We start from the raw sequence: 26967 nt of genomic DNA on the forward strand, positions 1-26967 counted from the left end.
GACAGGTCAATAAAACATATGCAAAGAAGGCCCTGCAGTTTCAAGCATTCAAAGAGAATCTAAATCTAGTCGACACCTGGAGAATACTCCATCCATACGACCGACAGTACTCATTCTACTCTTCACCACATGATATGTGGTCACGGATAGATTACCTGCTAGCATCCAATTCCCTGACATCGAGAGTCCAGCACTCACAAATTTATGATATCATAATATCAGATCACTCACCCATATCGCTAGAGATCACAGACACAATTCCTAAGGGAACAGACATACTATGGCGTTTTCCTACACAAATGTACGATGACGAGGAATTCCGGGGCTTACTAAAGCAATGGTGGATGGAGTACTCTCTAGACAATAAAGAACACGAAGATTCTCACTTTTTGTTTTGGGAAACATCTAAAGCTGTAATTAGAGGGAAAATAATAGCACACATGGCATACAAAAAAAAGCAAGCAGAGCAGGAATACATGAAAGCAGTAGATAGAGTCAGGCAGGCAGGCAAATCCCACCAAAAAAATCCTACAGAAGAAAACAGGAAAAAGTGGATACAAAACAAAGCCGAAGCAGATAAATGGCTTCAAAACAAGGAGAGGATACACTCCACCTATGCAGATTTATACTACTATAAATTTGGGAACAAGATGGGGAAAATGTTAAGTACAATAGCAAGAGGCGCTAGAGGTAATATAGCAATAGCAGCAGTACAGGACAAAAATGGCTCATTAATACATGATCCCAAAGGCATCAATGGGGTTTTTCATCGTTTCTTTGATACCCTTTATACAGAATCTAATATCACCCCAGGCCCAACAAAGATGTCAGAAATCTTACAAGAAGCAAATCTTCCCACGATAATGCAGAAGATTTAGAAATATTAAACTTAGATATCACACAGGAGGAAATCACATACACAATTAAAAACTTATCGAACAATAAAGCACCCGGCCCAGATGGCCTGAGTGCGGAATATTATAAAATCTTGCAGACAGAAATAACACCACATCTCCATAAAACATTTAACACAGTGCTTAAGACAGGTGCCCTTCCTGGAATGGCAAATAATGCATATATTAAAGTGCTGCCCAAACAGGGGAAAAACCCACTAGTGCCAGAATCATATAGGCCAATATCTTTAATAAACCAAGATCTAAAACTACTGACCAAAATTATGGCGGACAGGTTAGCGGCATTACTACCCAAATTGGTAAACCCACGCCAAACTGGCTTTGTCAAGGGCAGATCAGCAGTATCAAACATAAGGAAAGTGCTAACAGTACTTGATTATGCCAAACTCTATCCTAAAACAAGTAGAGACCATGCAATCCTGCTATTGGACGCTGAGAAAGCCTTTGACAGGGTCAGTTGGAAGTGGCTACAAACGGTCCTTGGTGGTTTGAAATTTTCGGGCCCATTTGTGTCACTGATCGAGGCTCTACATACCCTCCCTACGGCACAAGTCTACACTCCAGGCTTCCTCTCCCCCCGCATAACACTTCAGAAAGGGACACGACAGGGCTGCCCACTATCCCCACTTCTCTTCAACTTAGCACTGGAACCTATGGCAAAACTCCTAGAAAATAGAATCCAAGGAATAGATATAGGCCCAACTACACTGACACAAACATTATTTGCGGATGACATCCTGCTATTTATGTCCAAACCTTTATCCCAAATCCCATTAGTTTTCAAAACCATCCATGAAATAGGACAATTCAGCGGTTTCAAAGTAAATGAGACCAAAAGTGAACTCCTACTATTATCGGCCAGAACAGACAACATCCCCCAATACAAATCACTTAACATAAAAGTATGCACTGTAGTGAAATACTTAGGTATTCATATATCTAGAAATCCTAGCTCAGTTTATACACTTAATTATCCCCCTTTGATAACCAAAATAAAACAACAACTTCAACACTGGGAAAAATTACCCATAAACTTAATGGGGAGAGTGGCCTTAATAAAATCAATAACATTTGGTAGAATACTCTTCCCACTCCAGACGATCCCTCTGCTAATAAAACATCAAGATGTTAAAGAAATAGAAAGGGCAATAGCGCGATTCTTATGGGCAGGAAAAAAACATAGGATTGCTTTGTACAAGTTACAACTACCCAAAATATGGGCAGGGCTGGGGGTGCCACACATTCGAAATTACAATCTAGCCTGTCTCTTTCGACATGTAAAAGATTGGATATGTGACACCCAGAAATTCTCCAATACACAACTAGAAAAATCATTCGCAGAACCATGGTCATTTACAGCACTCTTGCACACGAACTACCCCAAATTACCAGATAAAGCTAAAAGAAGTGGTATCATTAGAGACACATGGGTAGCCTGGAAAGAAATAAGAAAGCGTTTCAAGTTACATACCCAGGTATCTAAATATATGCCCCTGTGGGGACACCCGGGCTTTCCAGCAAGCTTGTCCCATCCAGGGTTCGGGATTTGGGAAGATAAAGGGTTAACACAACTGGGCCATCTCTTCCATTTGAATGGGGGGAAATGGAAAACGTTCAATGAGTTGAGATCAGAATATCACCTTCCCAGGCAGCATTTCCTCTACTACGCACAGATCAAATCGTATATCTCCAGCCTGTCAAAGGACCTTTCCCAAGAACAAAATTTCAATGAATTTGACACCTTTCTAACACCAGGACGACAGAAGCTCTCTCTGGCCACAATACAACAAAACTTATCAAAACTACATCTGGAAACACAAGCCAGGAACAACCTTAACCACTTGAGGACCTAGGGCTTTCTACCCCTTAAGGACCGGCCACTTTTTTTCCATTCAGACCACTGCAGCTTTCACGGTTTATTGCTCGCTCATACAACCTACCACCTAAATGAATTTTGGCTCCTTTTCTTGTCACTAATAAAGCTTTCTTTTGGTGCTATTTGATTGCTCCTGCGATTTTTACTTTTTATTATATTCATCAAAAAAGACATGAATTTTGGGAAAAAAATGATTTTTTTAACTTTCTGTGCTGACATTTTTCAAATAAAGTAAAATTTCTGTATACATGCAGCGCGAAAAATGTGGACAAACATGTTTTTGATAAAAAAAACCCCATTCAGTGTATATTTATTGGTTTGGGTAAAAGTTATAGCGTTTACAAACTATGGTGCAAAAAGTGAATTTTCCCATTTTCAAGCATCTCTGACTTTTCTGACCCCCTGTCATGTTTCATGAGGGGCTAGAATTCCAGGATAGTATAAATACCCCCCAAATGACCCCATTTTGGAAAGAAGACATCCCAAAGTATTCACTGAGAGGCATAGTGAGTTCATAGAAGATATTATTTTTTGTCACAAGTAAGCGGAAAATGACACTTTGTGAGAAAAAAAAAAAAAGTTTCCATTTCTTCTAACTTGCGACAAAAAAAAAATGAAATCTGCCACGGACTCACCATGTCCCTCTCTGAATACCTTGAAGGGTCTACTTTCCAAAATGGGATCATTTGTGGGGTGTGTTTACTGTCCTGACATTTTGGGGGGTGCTAAATTGTAAGCACCCCTGTAAAGCCTAAAGGTGCTCATTGGACTTTGGACCCCTTAGCGCAGTTAGGCTGCAAAAAAGTGCCACACATGTGGTATTGCCGTACTCAGGAGAAGTAGTATAATGTGTTTTGGGGTGTATTTTTACACATACCCATGCTGGGTGGGAGAAATATCTCTGTAAATGACAATTTGTTAGCGGAAAATGACACTTTGTGAAAAAACACAATTAAAATCAATTTCCGCTAACTTTTGACAAAAAATAAAATCTTCTATGAACTCACCATACTCCTAACGGAATACCTTGGGGTGTCTTCTTTCTAAAATGGGGTCATTTGTGGGGTTCCTATACTGCCCTGGCATTTTAGGGGCCCTAAACCGTGAGGAGTAGTCTTGAAACGAAATTTCTCAAAATGACCTGTGAAATCCTAAAGGTACTCATTGGACTTTGGGCCCTTTAGCGCAGTTAGGGTGCAAAAAAGTGCCACACATGTGGTATCGCCATACTCGGGAGAAGTAGTACAATGTGTTTTGGGGTGTATTTTTACACATACCCATGCTGGGTGGGAGAAATACCTCTGTAAATGGACAATTGTGTGTAAAAAAATCAAAAGATTGTCATTTACAGAGATATTTCTCCCACCCAGCATGGGTATGTGTAAAAATACACCCCAAAACACATTGTACTACTTCTCCCGAGTACGGCGATACCACATGTGTGGCACTTTTTTGCACCCTAACTGCACTAAGGGGCCCAAAGTCCAATGAGTACCTTTAGGATTTCACAGGTCATTTTTGTTTCAAGACTACTCCTCACGGTTTAGGGCCCCTAAAATGCCAGGGCAGTATAGGAACCCCACTAATGACCCCATTTTAGAAAGAAGACACCCCAAGGTATTCCGTTAGGAGTATGGTGAGTTCATAGAAGTTTTTATTTTTTTGTCACAAGTTAGCGGAAATTGATTTTAATAGTTTTTTTTCACAAAGTGTCATTTTCCGCTAACTTGTGACAAAAAATAAAATCTTCTATGAACTCACCATACTCCGTACGGAATACCTTTGGGTGTCTTCTTTCTAGAATGGGGTCATTTGTGGGGTTCCTATACTGCCCTGGCATTTTAGGGGCCCTAAACCGTGAGGAGTAGTCTTGAAACCAAATGTCGCAAAATGACCTGTGAAATCCTAAAGGTACTCATTGGACTTTGGGCCCCTTAGCGTACTTAGGGTGTAAAAAAGTGCCACACATGTGGTACCGCTGTACTCAGGAGAAGTAGTATAATGCGTTTTGGGGTGTATTTTTACACATACCCATGCTAAGTGGGAGAAATATCTCTGTAAATGACAATTGTTTAATTTTTTTACACACAATTGTCCATTTACATAGAAATTTCTCCCACCCAGCATGGGTATGTGTAAAAATACACCCCAAAACACATTATACTACTTTTCCTGAGTACGGCGGTACCACATGTGTGACACTTTTTTGCAGCCTAGGTGCGCTAAGGGGCCCAACGTCCTATTCACAGGTCATTTTGAAGCATTTGTTTTCTAGACTACTCCTCGCGGTTTAGGGCCCCTAAAATGCCAGGGCAGTATAGGAACCCCACAAGTGACCCCATTTTAGAAAGAAGACACCCCAAGGTATTCCGTTAGGTGTATGGCGAGTTCATAGAAGATTTTGTTTTTTGTCACAAGTTAGTGAAAAATGACACTTTGTGAAAAAAAAAACAATAAAAATTAATTTCCGCTAACTTTTGACAAAAAAATAAAATCTTCTATGAACTCGTCATACACCTAACAGAATACCTTGGGGTGTCTTTTTTTCTAAAATGGGGTCACTTGTGGGGTTCCTATACCGCCCTGGCATTTTACAGGCCCAAAACCGTGAGTAGTCTGGAAACCAAATGTCTCAAAATGACTGTTCAGGGGTATAAGCATCTGCAAATTTTGATGACAGGTGGTCTATGAGGGGGCGAATTTTGTGGAACCGGTCATAAGCAGGGTGGCCTTTTAGATGACAGGTTGTATTGGGCCTGATCTGATGGATAGGAGTGCTAGGGGGGTGACAGGAGGTGATTGATGGGTGTCTCAGGGGGTGGTTAGAGGGGAAAATAGATGCAATCAATGCACTGGGGAGGTGATCGGAAGGGGGTCTGAGGGTTTGGCCGAGTGATCAGGAGCCCACACGGGGCAAATTGGGGCCTGATCTGATGGGTAGGTGTGCTAGGGGGTGACAGGAGGTGATTGATGGGTGTCTCAAGGTGTGATTAGAGGGAGGAATAGATGCAAGCAATGCACTGGCGAGGTGATCAGGGCTGGGGTCTGAGGGCATTCTGAGGGTGTGGGCGGGTGATTGAGTGCCCTAGGGGCAGATAGGGGTCTAATCTGATAGGTAGCAGTGACAGGGGGTGATTGATGGGTAATTAGTGGGTGTTTAGGGTAGAGAATAGATGTAAACACTGCACTTTGGGTGGTGATCTGATGTCGGATCTGCGGGCGATCTATTGGTGTGGGTGGGTGATCAGTTTGCCCGCAAGGGGCAGGTTAGGGGCTGATTGATGGGTGGCAGTGACAGCGGGTGATTGATGGGTGGCAGTGACAGGGGGTGATTGATGGGTGGCAGTGACAGGGGGTGATTGATGGGTGATTGATAGGTGATTGACAGGTAAGCAGTGGGTTATTACAGGGGAGAACAGATGTAAATATTGCACTGGCGAATTGATAAGGGGGGGTCTGAGGGCAATCTGAGCGTGTAGGCGGGCAATTGGGTGCCCGCAAGGGGCAGATTAGGGTCTGATCTGATGGGTAACAGTGACAGGTGGTGATAGGGGGTGATTGATGGGTGATTGATGGGTAATTAGTGGGTGTTTAGAGGAGAGAATAGATGGAAACACTGCGCTTGGGTGGTGATCTGATGTCGGATCTGCGGGCGATCTATTGGTGTGGGTGGGTGATCAGTTTGCCCGGAAGGGGCAGGTTAGGGGCTGATTGTTGGGTGGCAGTGACAGGGGGTGATTGATGGGTGATAGGTGATTGGCAGGTGATTGACAGGTGATCAGTGGGTTATTACAGGGAAGGACAGATGTAAATATTGCACTGGCGAATTGATAAAGGGGGGTCTGAGGGCAATCTGAGCGTGTAGGCGGGTGATTGGGTGCCCGCAAGGGGCAGATTAGGGTCTGATCTGATAGGTAACAGTGACAGGTGGTGATAGGGAGTGATTGATGGGTGATTGATGGGTAATTAGTGGGTGTTTAGAGGAGAGAATAGATGTAAACGCTGCGCTTGGGTGGTGATCTGATGTCGGATCTGCGGGCGATCTATTGGTGTGGGTGGGTGATCAGATTGCCCGCAAGGGGCAGGTTAGGGGCTGATTGTTGGGTGGCAGTGACAGGGGGTGATTGATGGGTGATAGGTGATTGGCAGGTGATTGACAGGTGATCAGTGGGTTATTACAGGGAAGGACAGATGTAATTAATGCACTGGCGAATTGATAAGGGGGGGGGGGGGGGTCTGAGGGCAATCTGAGCGTGTGGGCGGGTGATTGGGTGCCCGCAAGGGGCAGATTAGGGTCTGATCTGATAGGTAACAGTGACAGGTGGTGATAGGGGGTGATTGATGGGTGATTGATGGGTAATTAGTGGGTGTTTAGAGAAGATAACAGATGTAAACGATACATTTGGGAGGTAATCTGACGGCGGGTTTGCGGGCGATCTAATGGTGTGGGTGGGTGATCAGATTGCCCGCAAGGGGCAGGTTAGGGGCTGATTGATGGGTGGCAGTGACAGGGGGTGACAGGGGGTGATTGATGGGTGATAGGTGATTGGCAGGTGATTGACAGGTGATCAGTGGGTTATTACAGGGAAGAACAGATGTAATTAATGCACTGGTGAATTGATAAGGGGGGGTCAGAGGGCAATCTGAGCGTGTGGGCGGGTGATTGGGTGCCCGCAAGGGGCAGATTAGGGTCTGATCTGATAGGTAAAAGTGACAGGTGGTGATAGGGGGTGATTGATGGGTGATTGATGGGTAATTAGTGGGTGTTTAGAGGAGAGAATAGATGTAAACAATGGATTTGGGAGGTGATCTGATGTCGGATCTGTGGGCAATCTATTGGTGTGGGGGGGTGATCAGATTGCCCGCAAGGGGCAGGTTAGGGGCTGATTGATGGGTGGCAGTGACAGGGGGTGATTGACGGGTGATTGACGGGTGATTGACAGGTGATTGACAGGTGATTGACAGGTGATCTGGGGGATAGATGCATACAGTAAACAGGGGGGGGTGGTCTGGGGGGGGTCTGGGGAGAATCTGAGGGGTGGGGGGTGATCAGGAGGGGGCAGGGAGCAGGGGGGGGATACAAAAAAAAATAGCGTTGACAGATAGTGACAGGGAGTGATTGATGGGTGATTAGGGGGGTGATTGGGTGCAAACAGGGGTCTAGGGGGTGGGCAGGGGGGGGTCTGATGGGTGCGGTGGGCGATCTGGGGCAGGGGGGGGAGAAATCAGTGTGCTTGGGTGCAGACTAGGGTGGCTGCAGCCTGCCCTGGTGGTCCCTCGGACACTGGGACCACCAGGGCAGGAGGCAGCCTGTATAATACACTTTGTAAACATTACAAAGTGTATTATACACTTTGTATGCGGCGATCGCGGGGTTAACATCCCGCCGGCGCTTCCGTATAGCCGGCGGGATGTTGCGGCGAGCGAGCGGTGACAGGCGCCGGCAGAGGATCGCGTCACGGATGACGCGATCGCTCCGCCCATGCCCTTAGAAGGACCGCCGCCTCTGTGGGTGAGCCGGTCCTTCAGGGCTCCACTTCCCGGCCGCCTCTGTGCGTTAGGCGGTCGGGAAGTGGTTAAAGCATGGTCAAGAGATATAGAAGATCAAGACATTGCGAAGAAAATAATAGAAGGGAATGTACTGTACTGTCAACTATTTAAAAACGAAACATGGAGGGAGACGCATTTTAAGCTCATACACAGAGCAAAATTCGCTTTCAATATAAAATACAAAGTTCCACCAATCAATTATGTCCCAGCTTGCCCAAAATGCCAATTTCCCCAAGCAAACTTATTCCATTGCATATGGGATTGCAATATCATCAAAACCTACTGGAAGGAAGTTGAAATACTCATCAAGCAACTGTGCAACAGAGAGGTATCTATAACACCCCAGCTGTTTCTATTTCATTTTGAAGATAGTAATAACCAACAAGAGGCAGAACCTGAAAAACCGCAACACACTCTCTCGACATTGGGACACATAATACTTGCAGCAGCGAAAAAAGTAATCTATAGCAAATGGATCTACCCATCACATCCAACAATATGGGACATACAACAGGAACTCTTACACTTGTTCACCATGGATAAATTAGATGCATGGGCAAATACAGAAAAAAAAGCAACGTCTTTTTTCAAAAAATGGAAAAAATACATAAACTATAGCTTCTCTCCAGAAGTCATTCAAACCATTGTCAAGCCGTTTCAATACTCTACATGGTATGCCACATTGGACTTACTAGATCAACTGGGACCTTTAAAACTAAGATAATTATAAGGTTGCAGCCAGTACATAAATAGGAACAGCGGAAAGGGTTTTGGGAGAGGGAGGGTTAAAGTTTGGGATTAAGAGGAAAATTTGGGGCCGGTAGAAGGGGGAGGGGGGGTTTTCAACTCTTGAATGTTATCTAGTCCAAGGATGCTTGATATTTCATTGTACCTGAGAGATGTCATACATAATAATTTGTGATATATACCGTATTGGTACTACTGTTATCTGAAATATTCAAGATGAAAAAACTCAATAAAATGTTGTTATAAAAAAAAAAATGGACCTCTCTATCTACTTTGGTGTGTGCTTCTGCAGCAAGGCATACTGATTGGCTCACTTAGCAGAGGGGATGGGGGGTCTGGAAATCATAGCAGTCAGGGCAGGAGGTCTGTGGCCATTGTGCATGGAGCAAACAGGAGGGAGGGATGTGCATCCTGAGGCCATGTTTAGATTACAAGGAAATAAAGACCTCAGGTGGGTGAGAGAAGCAGCAGCTGCAGCTGAGGGCCAAAAAAATGAAAGCAGAGACATAAAGACAGAGGGCAATAGGCAGGGGCATAACTAAGACCCACCGGGCCCCCTGCAGAAATTTTAAGCAGGGGGCCCGGAAGGAAGTCGCGTCAGAGGCTAGAGAGAGAAGTGTCCACGCTGGAGCGCACAGAACGTATGCAGCTGCCGCTGCCCACCGCTGCACACATATGGTTATTGAAGCTGGAGGGGAGCGCAGAGGGGTGAGCCCGAGGTGAGAGAGGGGGGGACCGTCCCCCCTCCTCGCTGAGTGTGGCCATAGCTTTCCCCTCATGCTGCAACCCCTCCAGCCCCCCAAAACGGCCCTGAGCGGGCGCATGGGCTGCAGCCCCTATTGTTACGCCCATGGCAATAGGCTGCCCATAGACAGCTATTTTTAGCATCTTCTGTTGTAGTGGAACGAAAACAGATGCAAAACGGATACCAACGGAACAGAAATGGATCCGTTAGGACGGAAATTGGATTAAGTTTCACAGATCTGTCTACCAGAAAGTGCCAATGTGAACTGGGCCTCAGTCAGCCTACTTACCTATTATTTCTTTATTGTATTTATAAAGCGTGAACATATTACGCAGCACTGGACATTAAATTTACAGACACCCCCCCCCCCCCCCAAAAAAAAAAAAAAAAACAGAAAAGAGATAAGATTACCTGCAATCAAGCTAATCTAAATTGCCTGGAGCTTGCTTCTCTTCTCACTGCAGAAGTTGGCTGTCAGCACCTGTATCACTGGCTTCTGCATCAGACTGCCCTGCATTATTGATTAATTACTCTGATCAGGATAAATAATCAATAGTCCTGGGCACTCTTATATTACAGCAGCCAGTGCACATGGCTACTAATGACAGGCGCCTTCTGAAGCACTAAACACATCCTGCCACCTCTCCCTGCTAATGTCCCAGCTGCGGCACAGCAATTATTCTCTCTACTCACCCTGTGCTCTGCACATTCACTCACTGCAGGCTGTGTGCAGAGAGCAAGGAAACACATTGCCCACGGGACAGGAGGAGGAAGGGGTTCTACATCTAGTGCATAAAGTAGTACAGTCCCCTGCACTGCCTGCTGCTATTTTCCCAAATGTTGCCCAAACTATGAGAAAAGGTCCCAAGTGGAAGAACACAGTGACTGAACACCACAGCGGCACCCCTAGCTAGGGTTGCAATGGTATGAAATTCCAGAGCCAGAAGCCAGAGATAGGTGTAGCCAGTAGTAGGCGCTCGCAGCAAAGGTAGCCAGTGATAGGTGTAGCCAGTAGTAGGAGCTCGAAGCATAGGTAGCCAGAGATAGGTGTAGCCAGTAGTAGGTGCTCGCAGCAAAGGTAGCCAGGGATAGGTGTAGACAGTAGTAGATGCTTGCAGCATAGGTAGCCAGGGATAGGTGTATCCAGTAGTAGGTGATCGCAGCAAAGGTAGCCAGGGATAGGTGTAGCAAGTAGTAGGTGCTCGCAGCATAGGTAGCCAGGGATAGGTGTAGCCAGTAGTAGGTGCTTGCAGCATAGTTAGCCAGGGATAGGTGTAGCCAGTAGTAGGTGCTCGCAGCAAGGTAGCCAGTGATAGGTGTAGCCAGTGGTAGGTGCTCGCAGCATAGATAGCCAGGGATAGGTGTAGCCAGTAGTAGGTGCCCACAGCAAAGATAGCCAGGGATAGATGTAGCCAGTAGTAGGTGCTCGCAGCATAGGTAGCCAGGGATAGGTGTAGCCAGAATTAGGTGGCCACAGCACAGAGAGCTGGGGGGGGGGGGGAGGGCGAGGGGACGCAGCAGCAGGGATAAATACTCACTTGCTGGCAGCCAGGTCCTTCACGATGTACTGGCTTCATTCTATTTCCAGTTCTTGCATCATCTCCTTATAATAGCGCCCAGGGGGCGCTGTTTCAGGGAAATGTGATGCAAAGACAAGAAGTAGAATGAAGCCAGTACATCGTTCAGGATGGAGCTGGCAAGTGAGTATTTGTATCCCGGCCGCTGTTTTTGTGCTCGCCGCTGCATTGCATCCCCGCCGCTACGTCGTCCCACCCCCAGTCGCCCCACCACCCTAAAACCGGTAAAATGAGATTGTGCATGGTATGATTACCATGCACAATCAAACTGCGGTATATCGTCATACCAGTATACTGTGGCTACCCTACCCCTAGCCATGGCTACACCGGCGCTGTGAGCAACTAATGGTAGGTACGCCACTGGGGACATACAGCAATAAGACAATACAGGAATACATGCAAACCAGATCATGCAGCACAGTATGAGTACAAGTTAATGCTTAGTCAGTCACTGGATGGGAGCATGGAGATTAGGCAAGTCGTGTTCACTCAGATCCATAGGATGGGTGTACAGTAATGGAGGTGTGTGAACCGGTAGGAGGCATAAGGAGGAGGACCCTGCCCAAAGGCTTACACTCTAAAGGAACTACCTGAGAGGATACTCAGGGCAGACGCGTATCTGGAGCCGTGCAGATGGGGCTCCTGCTATAGGCGCCCTTGTGACTCACCTCCCAGGGGGCGCATCAATCAGCAAATCACCCCTCCCTCCCAACCAAACCTGTGGCCGTATAGTACATTCCTAAGAGGGAGAGGACTCTGTCCAGTCCCCCTCCCTCCTGCCAGCTACTGTCCTAGCCCCAGCAACGCTGCTCACAACCCTCTCCTGATTGGTCTCATGCCTGTGCCGCTCGGGCTTATGGGACTGGGAGAGGAGAGGAATGTGTGTGTGTGTGTAGCAGCCAGCTACGAGGTGACACACTACACAGAGCAGAATGGATGGAGTGAGTGGACACACTGCAGAGGACGGTAGGCAGGGACAGAGACCATCACGCTGGTCAGTGCTCTTAGGATGATCTCCTGCAGCGGCGTTTATAAAAGCAAAGGAACTGTGAATTTTCTCACCAGCATCTGTGTACTGTAAGCCTCAGGAGAGCTGCTATATCAGCATTGTCAGATTTACAGTCTACACTGCCCATACATTGCTCTCAGCAGTCTCACTGTACACAGCAGCAGGTCAGAAGATTCACAGGTCCTTTCCTTTTATCAGCCCTGCTGCAGGAGATCATTCTGATAAGAGCACTGACCAGCAATGACTAGATAAGGAAACAGATGCTGGCGTAGGAGGAGGGTACTGAACATTCTAATGCTGAATACACACTTGCGATTTCCTGATCGATCGACTATTTCCGACATGTTCAATCAGGTTTCAATCGATACAGCTGTCGATTTTGTATGCTTAAAGGGAACCTTAACTGCCGTGGAAAAATAAGTTCACTTACCTGGGGGCTTTCCCAAGCCTCCTGCAGCCGTCCTGTGCCCGCGCCGGTCCTTCGGTGCCCTCCGGTCTCCCTCCGCCGCTAAGTTTCGTTTTCGGACGACTGCCAGTCGTCCTCGGGCCACTTCCGCATTCCTCGTCGTAAACTGCAGTAAAGCACGTCCGCATGACGCGTTTGCCGTCATGCACATGACGCGTTTGGCGTCATGCGGACGCGCTTTACTGCAGTTTACGACGAGGAATGCGGAAGTGGCCCGAGGACGACTGGCAGTCGTCTGAAAACGAAACTTAGCGGCGGAGGGAGACCGGAGGGCACCGAAGGACCGGCGCGGGCACAGGACGGCTGCAGAAGGCTTGGGAAAGCCCCCAGGTAAGTGAATTTATTTTTCCACGGCAGTTAAGGTTCCCTTTAACATGCAAAATCGACTGCTGTATTGATTAAAACCCAATCGAACATGTCTTCACTCACTGCTCTTCAGTCCAAGTCTCAGGGTGAATATTCACCAGCACAACATAGGAAGATGTATCCAGCGAAGTCCCCCAATGACAAGCGTTCCCCAATCCACCTTCCTGCGGGCAATGTTACGCAAGCAACGTTACAAAGTCAAGCGCTTGCGGTACTTTCGCAGAGTCGTCAGAGATCTTAAAGAGACACTATAACTTGAAAAAATCCCTCTGGGGATACTTACCTCCGGAGGGGGAAGCCTCTGGATCCTAATGAGGATTCCCCCGTCCTCCTGTGTTCCAGCGCTGGCTCTCCTGAAACCACTACCGACAGCCTGTGGCAGTTGTGGCGCAAGCGTAGTAGCGCCTGCAATATGTACTTTTCCCTGCTTCAGTGCAGATGCAGTAGTGGCTTTCTAGATGAAAAAAGCCAAGCCCAATCAGGGCTAATCTACTGGGCAGGCAACGGGGGGGGGGGGGGCGCAACTTCAGTGTTTGCCATAGGCGCTATTTTACTCAGATACGCCCCTGACTCAGGGTTCTGCTCACTCTTGTACTATAGCTATAGATTAATCGATGATTAGTCTGTTGTGCACTTCATTCACTATTTGCTATAAAACCTTACAATATTTTACCATCAAAACACATCAAAATTGGAATTGTATAGTATGTCTGTTATTGGCAAACCATTACTGACATTACATAATGTGCTTTATGGATTCCTATGTGACCTGTGGAGAAGTGGCAGAAATGGAAAGGGTACTTCTGTAAATGCCAGTAAATGTTTCATGTACGGAAAGCTAGACAAAATGGGTTTAAATTAAATTCACATAAAGGTTTAGTACAGCTAAATAGCTTTCTGATTTCTTGCCTTCAAGTAGTGTGCATTAAGAGCTCTAACTGGCAGGAGGGAATGAGACAGAGCAGGGTGGAGGGTAGATGGTGAAATATTCTATGCACAGGCAATATTCCCTCAGATTGGAGCAGATGTGCGTGAGACATGGAGATATCTATCACAGTGACATGAAGCTCAAGGTGACATTGGACAGAAACAAAACGGCATCAAGCTGTCACTAGACTCAAAAGATGATATGCCTCGTACCTCATCAGCTGTGTCCAAAGCAGCTCTCTCAGGAAGAAAGGTGCCCAGTTCTAATATGTGACAACTGCATGCATTCACTACACATGAAGAAACTGGAATTAAGATTCGTGTCTCCTCCAACGTGGCGCTGAATGAAGTACTCGTTAAGGAATGTTAGCACATTATTCTAATCATGGCAGTCAATTCCTAATAATGTGATATGGAATGCATAGCTTATATTGAGCTTATAGGGTAGACAATAAGTATATATACTTAAACTGATGCTGCCAACTTTTTATTATTCACATTATTATTATAATTATTATGATGCACATATATAGCCCTGACACATTTTACACAGCACTCTAAAGAGGACAGTTTCAGCCAGTCACATCACTAACTGTCTTTCACAATCTAATGTCCCTTCCTCAGTGTAGATCCTGTTATGGAGGGATGCCACTTGTCCTGCCAATAGTTCATAAGATGCAGGTCTTGGAGAGCATGAATATTGTAGCAAGTACTATGCAACATTACAAGTTACAGTATCCAATTATTATATTGCTGGTCAATTATATGATGTATTTTTCAGACCATAAGATGCATCTCACCATAAGATGCACCTAGGCTTAGAGGACAAAAAAACAGGGGAAAAAAATACTAAACCTGGTGCGTCCATGGTGCAAGGGCATCTTATAGACCTTTTCCCATTTATTATGTTCCTCTTGTATCCCCCCGCCCCTTGTTAATTTTGTGTTTTGTGTCATCCTCTGTCCTTCTGTATCCCTCCTGAGTCATCCTCTGTGTCCTCCTCTGTTCCTCCTGTGTCATACTCTTTGTCCTCAGAATCCTCATCTGTGTCCTTCATCCTCCTCTGGCCCCCTCCTATGTCCTATGTGTCCTCTTTTGGCCCCCTCCTCAGTTCCCTGTGTCCTTCTCTGTCACCCCGTGTCCTCCTCTGACCCCCTCATCTGTCCCCTGTGTCCTCCTCTGGCCCCCTCATCTGTCCCCTGTGTCCTCCTCTGGCCCTCTCATTTGTCACCTGTGTCCTTCTCTGTCACTTTGTCCTCCTCTGACCCCCTCATCTATGTCCCTTTGCACCCCTTGCTGCCCCGCACCAACATAGTACCTACAATGGGACTGTGAAAGCAGGGGCCATCTGCCATGACAGGAAGTGCCGGGGCTATTAGGCTTCAAAGTCCACTGAGCCCGATTGAAGCCACAGGCAATTTGATGGCCAGTATTTGCTACACTAGGATTGTGGGCGGCAGCTGGAATGTCCCTCCTGTAGGCTGAATCAGATCCTTCCCCTGCTACTCTGTTCGTTCATTGGCGCCACAGCTCATCATTGCGGCCAATCACAGCACTCCCTTTGTTACTCAGGGAGTTCTGTAATTGGCTGCAATAACAGCTGTGCTACCGCCCCTGGGACCGTCGGCACCAATGAACGAACATAGCAGCAGGAGATGGGTCTGATTCAGCCGACAGGAGGAACGTTCCAGCTGCCGACCCAATCCTAGTGTAGCAAATGCTGGCCAGATATACCGGTAATCCATCAAATCGCCTGTGTTTTTTTGGAGGCTGCAGAGGATGGAGCAAGAGAGGCGGTAGATTGATTGGCAGCAGATGCACAAGGTATGGAGGCTGCAGCAGGCAGAGGACGGAGCAAGGCTGGCGGCGAGACTGATGGTCGCTATGATGATTTGCTGCCAGGAGTTACAAGCGCAGAGAGCCAGGCATTGAGAGGCTGATTGGTGGCAGCCACTGCTGTGACTTGCAGAGCACATTACATTTAGGCAGAGCACATTACATGCATGGAGGAGAGTTGGATGACTGCCGTGGACCATACTGAGACTTGCAGACCGCAGCCAGCACAGCAGCACCAAGGATGTAAGAAACACCTTTTTTTTAAACACGTGTGCAGACTACAATCGGAACATAAGATGCAGGGACTTTTTCTCCCCACACTTGGGGGAGAAAAAGTACGTCTTATGGTCTGAAAAATATGGTAATACAAACTGGTCAACCGCTTCATCAAAGCAAGGTAGAAACACGCTTTCAACTTGCCCTGATGAGTCAGTGATATACCAGCAAACCTAATAGACCTGTAATGTTGCATTCTAAAAGCTGCATGTTATCCCTTCCCACAACTACTACCTACTGCAGACTCTTGAATTGGATGTCTAAGTATTAAGGTGACCACACACAATACCATTTTGTATGTTTCAATAAATTGTTCTGATTGATTGTAACAGTTGGAAACATCTGACCAATTTAGCCCACACCTGTGTAACATTTTCCTTTGCTTATGAAAAAAATGATTGAAAACTCAGAAAAAATTGCAGGGTCTATAAATCAAGAAACTGACAATCTGTTTTACACCATTTAATATTCATTCAATTTATATAGATAAAAATGGAAAATTCACTCATTTTGTGCTCACATTTAAAAAAAAAACCCTTTGATTGTTCAGTATAACTAAATGTTTTTAACAAATTATAGTAACATTGAATCTTTTTATTATATCATGTGTGGCTACCTTTAGACAACTAGAATTACTAATGCTGCTCTCTGGGACTCTCCCCAGGAGCTGTTTCGTGCTCATTACCATATATTATAGAACAGTGGCCTACTATTTGGACACAAGTTCCATTTTCTGTGTCTGCTGCCAGCATTTTTAAGGTACTTTATTTGATCATTATCAATTTATAGCGTTTGTTGCCCTTATGATTCATTAAACGTTTTGGCATATTTAACATATATTGCATTCATATTTACCAAGAGGAATCCTGCAGCAACCTAGTTCATATCAATATAGTGGATGTGACCATAGTGAGCTTTCTGAACTTGGTGCTGCCATGTGGATGTGTGGCAACAACTATCTGATCTGAATATACATGTATTTTTATTCTTCCACAAATCTACAGGATCTGTATGTATCTAGCATACTGGACATCTCCCATAGGTGGAAACGGCCAATAGAACATACCATATGTGGTATCTGATGATCTTACAGATCATCAGTTAACTGTTGTGATTATATCTGTACAAGTCGCACCTGAGTGGATTTATGAATAGTATTACCTTAACATTTTATATTTTCTGGCTGCCCACTTTGACTACCATATTTTATATTACTGGATAACTATTGGGAATATTTCTGCATAGGCCATAGCAGGATGTATAGAGTGTGCTTTCTATATATTGGCTGTGTGTTTGGAATAACATGTATTTGAGGATATATACTATTGGATCTCTGTCCCCTGACCAGCTGATTCTTATTATAGATTATTTGAGACTATCTATCTCTGCAGAGAACCCATGTCCTATTGTACAGGGATATACATTATAAAAAAGCAATAGCTGTTGAGCCTCTCAGCATTATTTGATGCTGTTTTCCTATATTTTTTATCTGGTGTTCACAATAAATTTGGTCTGGGTCTAGTCTTTATTATAAGAATAGTCCTACAGACCGGAAGGCTAACTGAGTAGCTCCAGAGCAATACATTTAACAAAAAAAAAAAAATGTGTTTAACGTTTTTCTCCCATAGGGTGTGGCATGAGTTCCAAAGGTTAGGGACAGCATGACAGAAGGCTTTGGCTCCAAATATTTTGAGTTAGACTCTGGGGGTGGTCAAGTTATTAGATCCTGATGATCTGAGGTTGTGGAAGGTGTGACACAGTTGCAATTTGGTATCTGGGGCCTAGATGCACAGAGTTTCTACATTCTCCTTGTGTCTGCGTGGGTTTCCTCTGGGTACTCCAGTTTCCACCAACATCCCAAAAACATACAGATAAGTTAATTGGCTTCCCCCCTAAGTTGGCGCTAGACTACGATACATACATAGACATATGACTATGGTAGGGATTAGATTGTGAGCCCTCTGAGGGACAGTTAAGTGACAAGACAATATACAATGCTGCGGAAGATGTTAGTGCTATATAAATACTAGATAATATTAATAGATTGTGTAGAGTTATGACAACTTACAGAACAAATTAAATTCTATAAGGGAATATGGTATATGTTGATGACACACAAATAAATAGCTCACATCAGTTAAACATTATAGCTGAGAGCTGATCTTTGTATAGATGGCCCTAGGTTATAATCAGCAGCCCACTTGTTTGCCTGTCCTGAACCCACTGATGGACATTCCCTTCATTGAGTTTTTCTGCAGTATACTCTGTGTTGGAATGTCATCTACAATAAGAAGTATGATAACCAGAGTATTTCCTGCGTGTTAGAAAAATACTGTAAAAAAGAGGCTTAACTCCACCTTTATTCAGGAACAGAGAACATGTTTGTGGGTTATCCAATCAGTTTGGAGAAGAACATTTACAGTTTCTAATTTCAGCTCCAGTGAAATTGGGTTTTGTGCGCTGTATATGAAGATTTTCATTTATCCAAGTCCATATCCAGTGGAAAACAAATCATATTCAACTGGACATTTTATTTTGGTAATGTAATAGATGCTTTAATATTAATTCAAGTAGTGTTCAAATGAGTTTATGTAAATCTCCAGTTCTTACATGTGTGTAATTCAGTAACCACCAGTCATTTGTACTGCACAGTAGGCCTAAGGATAAAACTCTGTAGTACTCAGGTACTATACAATATTTATAAATATTCTCATGTATCCAAGTTGTATGCCTGGTGAAAAACAAGTCATATTTAATTGGACTTCTTTTGGTATTCTTTTAGATGCTCCACCATTACCCTAAGTTTTTTTTTCTCAGCTCATGTGAGAAAATCTCCATATTTGTGTAAATCAATGCCATGCTGGAGGGATCATAAAGTCTAGGTCTAAAGTGAGAGAAGCCAAAGGCCCATGTACAACCACAATCTTATCACCCGAGTGTTGTGTATGAATCTTATTGTACAGATGCTAACTGTTGATCATTAGGGTGAAAGTTTTGGGAACACTCCGCACACATGCTGCTTTTCAGTAGCTGAGCAGTATGTGCCATTCTATGAAGAGGGGAATGAAGGAAGCTTAAGCAGCAAATGAAGGAGCTGTGTCTTGTGGTACAACAGAATTTGTTTAGTACTCTAGTGGATTGGTAAACAATGGCATTAGGCAGCTGTACATATTCCTCTTGGCTACAATTGCCAAACATGATCATCTTGGCTGAGGTTTATTCAGCGTGTACATGGCTTTAGGCCTCTTATGTACAGGTTCTGTGTGTGCTACTTGTGACATTTGTTGAACATTTTCTTAATGTTTTACATCCTTCTAACACCACATGGGATAGCCAAATGCTTTGTGTTCTTCTTACTCCCTTGTTTATTGATCTGGAGTGTTCTCTCAACACTGTTATTGTTTAAAATGGCCACTCTAGATAGCTATAAACTTTTAGGATGAGTTCACACTAAGACTGGTTGATACCATGGATGGTCACAGTGGATTCGATGCAACTGTCCACAGCATAACCCCCTTGTTCAAACCACTTCTGTCTGGTGTCAGGAAAGTCATGCAGGATGGGACTTTCCATTCCGTCACTGCAATGGACACAACACACAATGGATAAAACGGACACTTTAAAACATGCTTGGATGGGTCTTGTGTGTCCAAATATTCAATATGATTGATTGCGTGATATGGAGTGACTTCACCTCAAGTGTGAACCTAGCCTGAAATCTTCAAGCTTTTCAGAGATGTTTCCATTCTTAATTGTGCACTTCTGGGTTAATACCTATACTTTACATAGTCACTTAAATTCCTAGAGTCTTCTGAAACTCCTGATGCTTACCAGAGAATGCAAAGAAGACCAGTCTTATTTTCTAAAAGATGACCTTATACATTATAGGTGAAGTAACTGTTTTGGTCAGTACTTGTAATTGTCATACATTTACTAATATAAGTCATTTCTTTATACAGAATCTCCGTTGTGGTACAACTGGTGTAGTGACCTTTATCCGGGGCAACATGTTGCATGTAGCTTGGCTGGGAGACTCCCAAGTGATGTTAGTCCGCAGGGGACAAGCTGTGGAGCTCATGAAGCCACATAAACCAGACAGAGAGGTAAGAGTTTCACATCTGTGGCAAAATGCTTCAATGTATCATGTATTCAAAGCCAACAATAACCATGCTGATGTATACAAAACCAATGTTCAGAATCATTTAATTCGACAAACCCGGAACTGGGTTTGACACATAGCTCAAGAAGGACATACAGATGGATAGGTAGGCGCACAAGCATGCAGTTGCAACAGCAGGGAAACAGTAATATACAACATAGCAGTAATATACATAACATAACAACTACAAATTGTAAAAAGTCTTAACAGATCAGTCCTGTGTGCAGAGTGGCTGGTTGGCCCGAGCACTGCTTGGCTACAGCTTGGGGAAGGGGTTATACTGATGCGGGGTGGAAGTATGTGGAGTGAGTTCAGTGGGCTGACAGCTGAGAGGAAAAAAAGCAGTGGCTTCTTGAGAGGAATTGGTGTCAATCCTCAGCGCTCTGGAACGCAGTCTGGTGTTATAAAGAAGGGCAAATGAGGGGAGGGATCTCCCAATGATCCTCTCTGCCGACCTGATGAGCCTCTGTGGTTTGTGCCTGTCGCTGGCAGTGGAGCCAGTACACCAGGATGGAAGAGCAGAGGATTGTTTCTATGGGGGGTGGAGTAAAAATTTGTGAATCTCACGGGCCATGCTGAACTTTCTCAGTTGGCTGAGGAAAAAAAGTATCTGCTGGGCTTTCCGCTGGGTGGCAGCAATGTTGAGCTTCCAGTTGAGGTCGCTGGAGATGGTAGTGCCCGGGAAATGGGCGCAGGGTACTCCAGCCACCTCAGTGCCGTCAATGTAAATTCGGGGTGGGGTGGGAGCAGACTTTGCACCAGTGACATATTCTCTCCACCTGCTGACTGCCATATAGTTCAATAATAAAACAGCAAGCTAATTCAAAGCTATCTCATTTCCCACCAATCAATGTAGAGATAGAAAAGAATCCATGGGGTATTTCTTTCCTAACTTGGGTTGGCCAAAGGATGATGCATCTCTGTAGATGCCCAGCAGCCAGTATTGTCTTTATATTATTGCATGATGTTATCATTTAACACAGAGGTTAACACTCTTACTTGACCACTCTGGGTCCAAATCCTACCAGGGATGTTTCTGCAGAGTCTGCCTGTTCTTTCAATATGCATTGATTTCCTCATGGTGCTCCCTTTTCCACCCAAAGCATACTTGAAGGTTTGTTGGCATCAACCATACTGGCCTTACAGCGTGCCCGTCTAATGACACCAGATTTTGAGCATCTTCAGAGTTAGAAAGATTAGACTGGTTCTATACACTGTCAATAACAGTGTAACATTCTGATGTCATGCATTATATTATAAATACAGTTGATAAAATAAATAATAGCCCAAGCTTATACTTTTATTGGGGCAAAAGCTGTTACTTGCAATTCCTTTATACAAAGAGGTATCTGCTGAACACCTTCTGTAACAATGTCTTTCTGTCCTCTACAAAATAACACAACAACCCCCAGGCTGACATTTGGCCTTTTTTTGATCAATTATATCATATTGAAATGCCACAATCATAATATAATGTATTTAAAGCCTGGTTACAAGTCCAATGTATGTTTATAGACGCATAGTAATAGCTTAAATGTAATCCCAAGGATCCTGGTGGTATGCTGTAAACTAATTATACTTTTGCTGTAGAGTTATTACTGCAGGAAGATAGCAGACATGGTATACCAGAGGGAATGGCTTACCTAAAGATATGGAGAATTAATGTCATTTCTATAGCAGTGGATAAGAAAATAATAATAAGAAGGTCTATAAAATTAGAACTGCTCTGGACACCAGTGTTGTCAGCATCCTATCACTGGATAGTGAATAATACTGCCAGTTTACAATCTGGGCTCAGTTACTCATGTAACAACTATATGCTTTTGTTTTTTAACCAATTCTGTTTATTGAGTTTTCAATACACATATACAAGATAATAAAACAATCAACCCAGTCCCCCTCTTAGCCCCACTTCCCCATCCAAATCCCTCCTGTGGTCCATCTCTGCCCCTAATGGCCCCTCGGTTCCCATCACAACATTCCCCCCAAGCATTGCCAGGAGGCAGAATTAGCTGCAGCATACGAGAGCCATGGACCCCAATGTCTGTCAAACTTGTAAGGATAGTTGCTGTTGAGGTACGTGAGCTTGAAGAAGTGGAGAGAGACGTGAATTAAAGAAGTCCAGTCCTCCACAGTTGGTGGCTGTGGTTGTATCAATTTCAAGATTACAGACTTCCTTCCATAAAAACAGAGAATATGACAGAGAGTGATCTGCCGATTGCTTGGCAGAACCTTGTGAGCTATCCCCAACAGCAAAAATTAAGCAGATACAGCAATAGGTCTATCAAACACTTTGCCCAGGATTACCCATATTCCAGCCCAGAATGGAGTCAACCTGGGGCAGTCCTACATCATGTGCATATAGTCTCCAACTGGATAGGCATACCTGGGGCAGCTGCTACCACTATTAGGGAAAATCTTAGTTAACTGGGCTAGTGTATAATAAACTCAAAACATGCTCCAGTAGGTCAGACCATTCCTCCTCCTCCAGATCTAGGATCTCCCCCTCCAAAAATTATAAACTTTCTCCAACTGTGAAAGAGGTTTCATTGAGGTTTCTCTGACCAATAGGTCCTTTAATAGGTCGAAGTCAAGTGTTATTGGCTGCGGGAATTGAGCTGCCATGGCATAGCGGATCTGGAAATACCTAAACAGCATTGTATTTGGACGGGAATACATGTCCTTGAGCTCACCGTCAACAACAGACTCTATCCAGAAGGGGCCAAACGTTTAAAGAGAAACTCCAACCAAGAATTGAACTTTATCTCAATCAGTAGCTGATACCCCATTTTACATAAGAAATACAATGATTTTCACAAACAGACCATCAGGGGGCGCTGTATGACTGATTTTGTGCTGAAACCCCTCCCACAAGAGGCTCTGAATACCGCGGTACTCCTGGCAAACTGCCACAATGTAACAATGTTCAGAGACAGGAAATAGCTGTTATTAGCTGTCTGTAACAGACAGAGCAGCTAGAAAAAGCTAAATAACCTGCCCACAGTAACAATGTCACCATGTAATACACGTCAGAATGTGAATCTGGGAGAGGAAAGATTTTACAATGAGCAAACACTGACTAAATCATTTATACATAATTATGGTAAAAAATGAAGCACTTTTTTTACTACATTATTTTCACTGGAGTTCCTCTTTAAGTAGCCATATGCCACTTGTCTCCCAGATCTGCGTGTCAGGAACAGAGCGAAGTTGTGGCAGTTTAGTATTCCCCCATAATGGCTTAAAGGGAGAGACATTGTTCATTGTTAAAAGCTTAGCTCTCGCAGCTTTTCAGACTCTAACAGTAAGCCTCATTGGAGCCGTAATAAAACCATATGCCCTAAGGCTTCAGAATGGAAGTAATGTTAGAGCCTCAAAGGAGCCCATAACAGCGGCTTCAAGAGTGGCCGCCGTGTTGCGGTAGTTCTGCATGAACCACCACCTCACAGTCACCAGGACAAAAGTCCAAAGGTTGTTTCTAAAGGATGGCAGGGCATAGCCAGATATGTCCATCGGCAACTGCAGGTTGGATTGGAATAACCGAGGAATCTTTCCTGCCCACATAAACCGTATGATCTATATGCCTCAGAGTAGACTGGGAGAGCCAAACCAGGGACTGATAGGTGCGTCTTCTCGCAATCTAGTTCAGTCTTAACGTTTAGTTTCTTTAAAAGTAGCCTAAAGTTTGTTCATTTGGAAGAATTTGTCTGAATGCCAAAATGAGCTATAAAGCATAAATTCACTGTGTTCCTTATGGACTCCATACACAAGTTCAAGAAGCTAACATCATATCTGTTTATATGCTTTCAGGATGAGAAACATCGCATAGAGGCCCTAGGAGGATGTGTGGTTTGGTTTGGAGCATGGCGAGTTAATGGAAGCCTGTCTGTCTCCAGATCAATTGGTAAGATTGACTTTAATTAATTCTTTTTCTCTTCTCTTTGACTCCTTAGGCCTCAGATTTTAATTAAGTGTTTGATGATCTCAGATACACAGAACACTAAAGAAACATGAAACAGAAGATAAATTGTACAGGAAAACCCTTAGTCATCTCACCTAGGATGCAATTAAATTGCAAATGTCCTTGGACTTTATTATGTAATGGAATAATGCACTCAGGATTTATTCTGCCTTTACCAGGTAGTCCTGTAGAGGTAGTCAAATTTTTTTTATACTGATCATCCACAACTTTAAAACCAGCGACAGCTGAAATGAATAATATTAGTTACCTTGTTACAACTGGGCCCCATAGCAATTTTTTTAATGCACCCCTCAAACTTCCTCCCTAATCTCCCATCTCAATACCCCCACCCCAAAGACCAACAAAGATTTTCTATCTAGTTTAAAAAGACTCTATATTAAAAAAAAATGCCCATGGGAGTACTCACCTCTGGAGGGGGAAACCTCTGGATCCTATCGAGGCTTCCCCCGTCCTGCTCCATCCCACAGTAGTCTTGCTAGAGGTCCAGGAACGGCAGCCATGTAAATATTTACTTTCTCGGCTCCAGTGCAGGTGCAGTTAAGCCTCTCGGCTCAGAAATAGACAGAAATAGCCGACCCCAAGACACCTGCACAGTAGAGCGAACCCAACTGGGATTGGCTATTTCCACCTATTTCTGAGCTGAGAGCCGCAACAGTGCCCCCCCCCCCCCGCTGGAGTCGGGGAAGGTAAATATTGCACAACCTGACAAATTGTCAGCTGTGCATTGCGAGGGCCAGAACGAAGCCACCGTGAGGCTTAGGATCCAGAGGCTTTCCCCTCCAGAGGTGAGTACCCCCCAGGGGCACTTTTGTTTTAGTACAGAGTCTCTTTAAATAATATTTTTTCGATCAACTAAGTGGTGCTAGCACTTTGAAGATAGCCACACATTTATCAATATTTCAGTTCAAATCCCAGAAGATTCGATCAATTGCACATTCAGTTGAATTTGATCAATCTTTCAAAAATATTGCTTGGAATACCATCGATCAAAAATTCCTTATTGATTAGTAGGCGGGGCAGGAGCGGAAGTCTATCAAGCGGCCATAGCGCTGCACTAAATTGAACACTGCAATGCTACAGCTGGGTTCTCTATAGGTTTCATGTTTAAATTTTTTAGAGTCACTGGACAGCTTGTGGCAGTAATCATCAATCCCTCTGATCAGATTCTGATCTGAGAAGGATCGATCTCTCTGCTGCATCAGGTGGCTGTCTATAAATGTATGGCTACCCCGACTGTGGAAATTTTAAAGTAGATCTTCCCTATCACAGCCTTTAAAATTGGGGTGCCAGTGGGGGCAATTGTTACCTGTGTGGTGGGCTGATCCATACCCTCTCAGCTCAGGGCCTCCTCTACTCTCCGTAGATGCAGGAATAATGAAGCCAGGTGAGAATCCAGCATGTGTACAGTGGTCCCCAATCCCCCGAGCCAGTATTCCGGTGGGTGCATTGAGTTAGCCAATTGCTGGCTGAGAGCATTTTTTTCTCCATTCACCCCATCCCTGCGTGATGTCATTCCCATGCCGCTACTTCGTTCCTCTGCCCCACCCCATACCAACAGAAGGCTTTGCTAGCCTGTAGGCTAATGATGTGTCTGTACAGTGTTGTCCCTGCAGTGTTGCCCGGGTGATGGCGCTACTGTCCCTACTGTGTCGCCTGAATTGGGCTTCATCAGGAGAGCAACAGACATAACAGCATTGTTAAAGTATGAAAAAAAAATCAAACAGACAAAAACAATCTACAGAATCATTTTAGCCCAAGTCAGAGCTGCAGACTTGGTCTAAAATGCTGCAGAGGATTGTTTGTCTGTTTGATTTGGGTTTTTTTTCCACATCCCCCTCACCACTTCTCACACAATAAATTCTACACAGAACATTTCTGCACAGTATATACCCTATAAAATACAGATCTATGGTGCCAAACCTATCTATGCTGCTATCTCTCAATACAATTCTCTCTGGCTCTGTCTACCTCTTCTCACACACAGAACACAAGGTAGAGTGGGTAACCCCTCCCCTACACGCCCCTTTCTATATATTTGCCTGTGGGGAGATCTCTTCTCATTGGCTGCTGGACCTTGCTGTGCATACTGGGAGCAAATGGTTCACTCATGCAGATGACCAATCTATGCTTCCCACTAATTTGGCACCATTACTGCTCCCCGTTTTTGCCTTTGCTCGTTCAGCAAGACACAAATTGCATGGCAAACATCTGGTTCTTTCTTGCAGGACCAGTAAGCAAGAAAGACCTGATTCCCTGTGAGTGTGAACTTTGCAATCTCACTCACTCATCCATCCATACTAATTACTACAAAACAATGATGCTTAACATCACATAGCTATTGCACTCCTGACATGATTTATGTACAGTCCAATCTATATGTTTTTCTTATAGCTATTTTACGTTGCAGCACTATACATTCAGTCTGCATACTCACATTTTGCTCAGAATGCTTCCACTGCTATATTTGCTCTACTCAATGCAGCACAAGCTTATACAACCATCAGCCATGCAACAATGCTTTGGGTCTTTTAATTGTA

General features: G+C 44.4%; 1 protein-coding gene and 1 long non-coding RNA gene across 2 annotated transcripts in view; one reads left to right on the forward strand and one right to left on the reverse strand.

Annotated features, from left to right (window-relative positions):
• The window catches only part of LOC137546328 (uncharacterized), a 66522-nt gene extending 52048 nt beyond the window's left edge, over positions 1-14474 (reverse strand). The window contains exon 1 of the long non-coding RNA XR_011026240.1: positions 14391-14474. This is a non-coding gene — a long non-coding RNA (uncharacterized lncRNA). The remainder of the gene's footprint in view (positions 1-14390) is intronic.
• PPM1E (protein phosphatase, Mg2+/Mn2+ dependent 1E) overlaps positions 1-26967 on the forward strand; it is a 388390-nt gene that overhangs the window by 355425 nt on the left and 5998 nt on the right. Inside the window, exons 5-6 of the mRNA XM_068268637.1 lie at positions 20249-20392; positions 24259-24352. Of these exons, the coding sequence (XP_068124738.1) occupies positions 20249-20392; positions 24259-24352 (238 nt within the window). The remainder of the gene's footprint in view (positions 1-20248; positions 20393-24258; positions 24353-26967) is intronic.

This window comes from Hyperolius riggenbachi, chromosome 2, assembly GCF_040937935.1.
Source record: "Hyperolius riggenbachi isolate aHypRig1 chromosome 2, aHypRig1.pri, whole genome shotgun sequence".
Lineage (NCBI taxonomy): Eukaryota > Metazoa > Chordata > Amphibia > Anura > Hyperoliidae > Hyperolius > Hyperolius riggenbachi.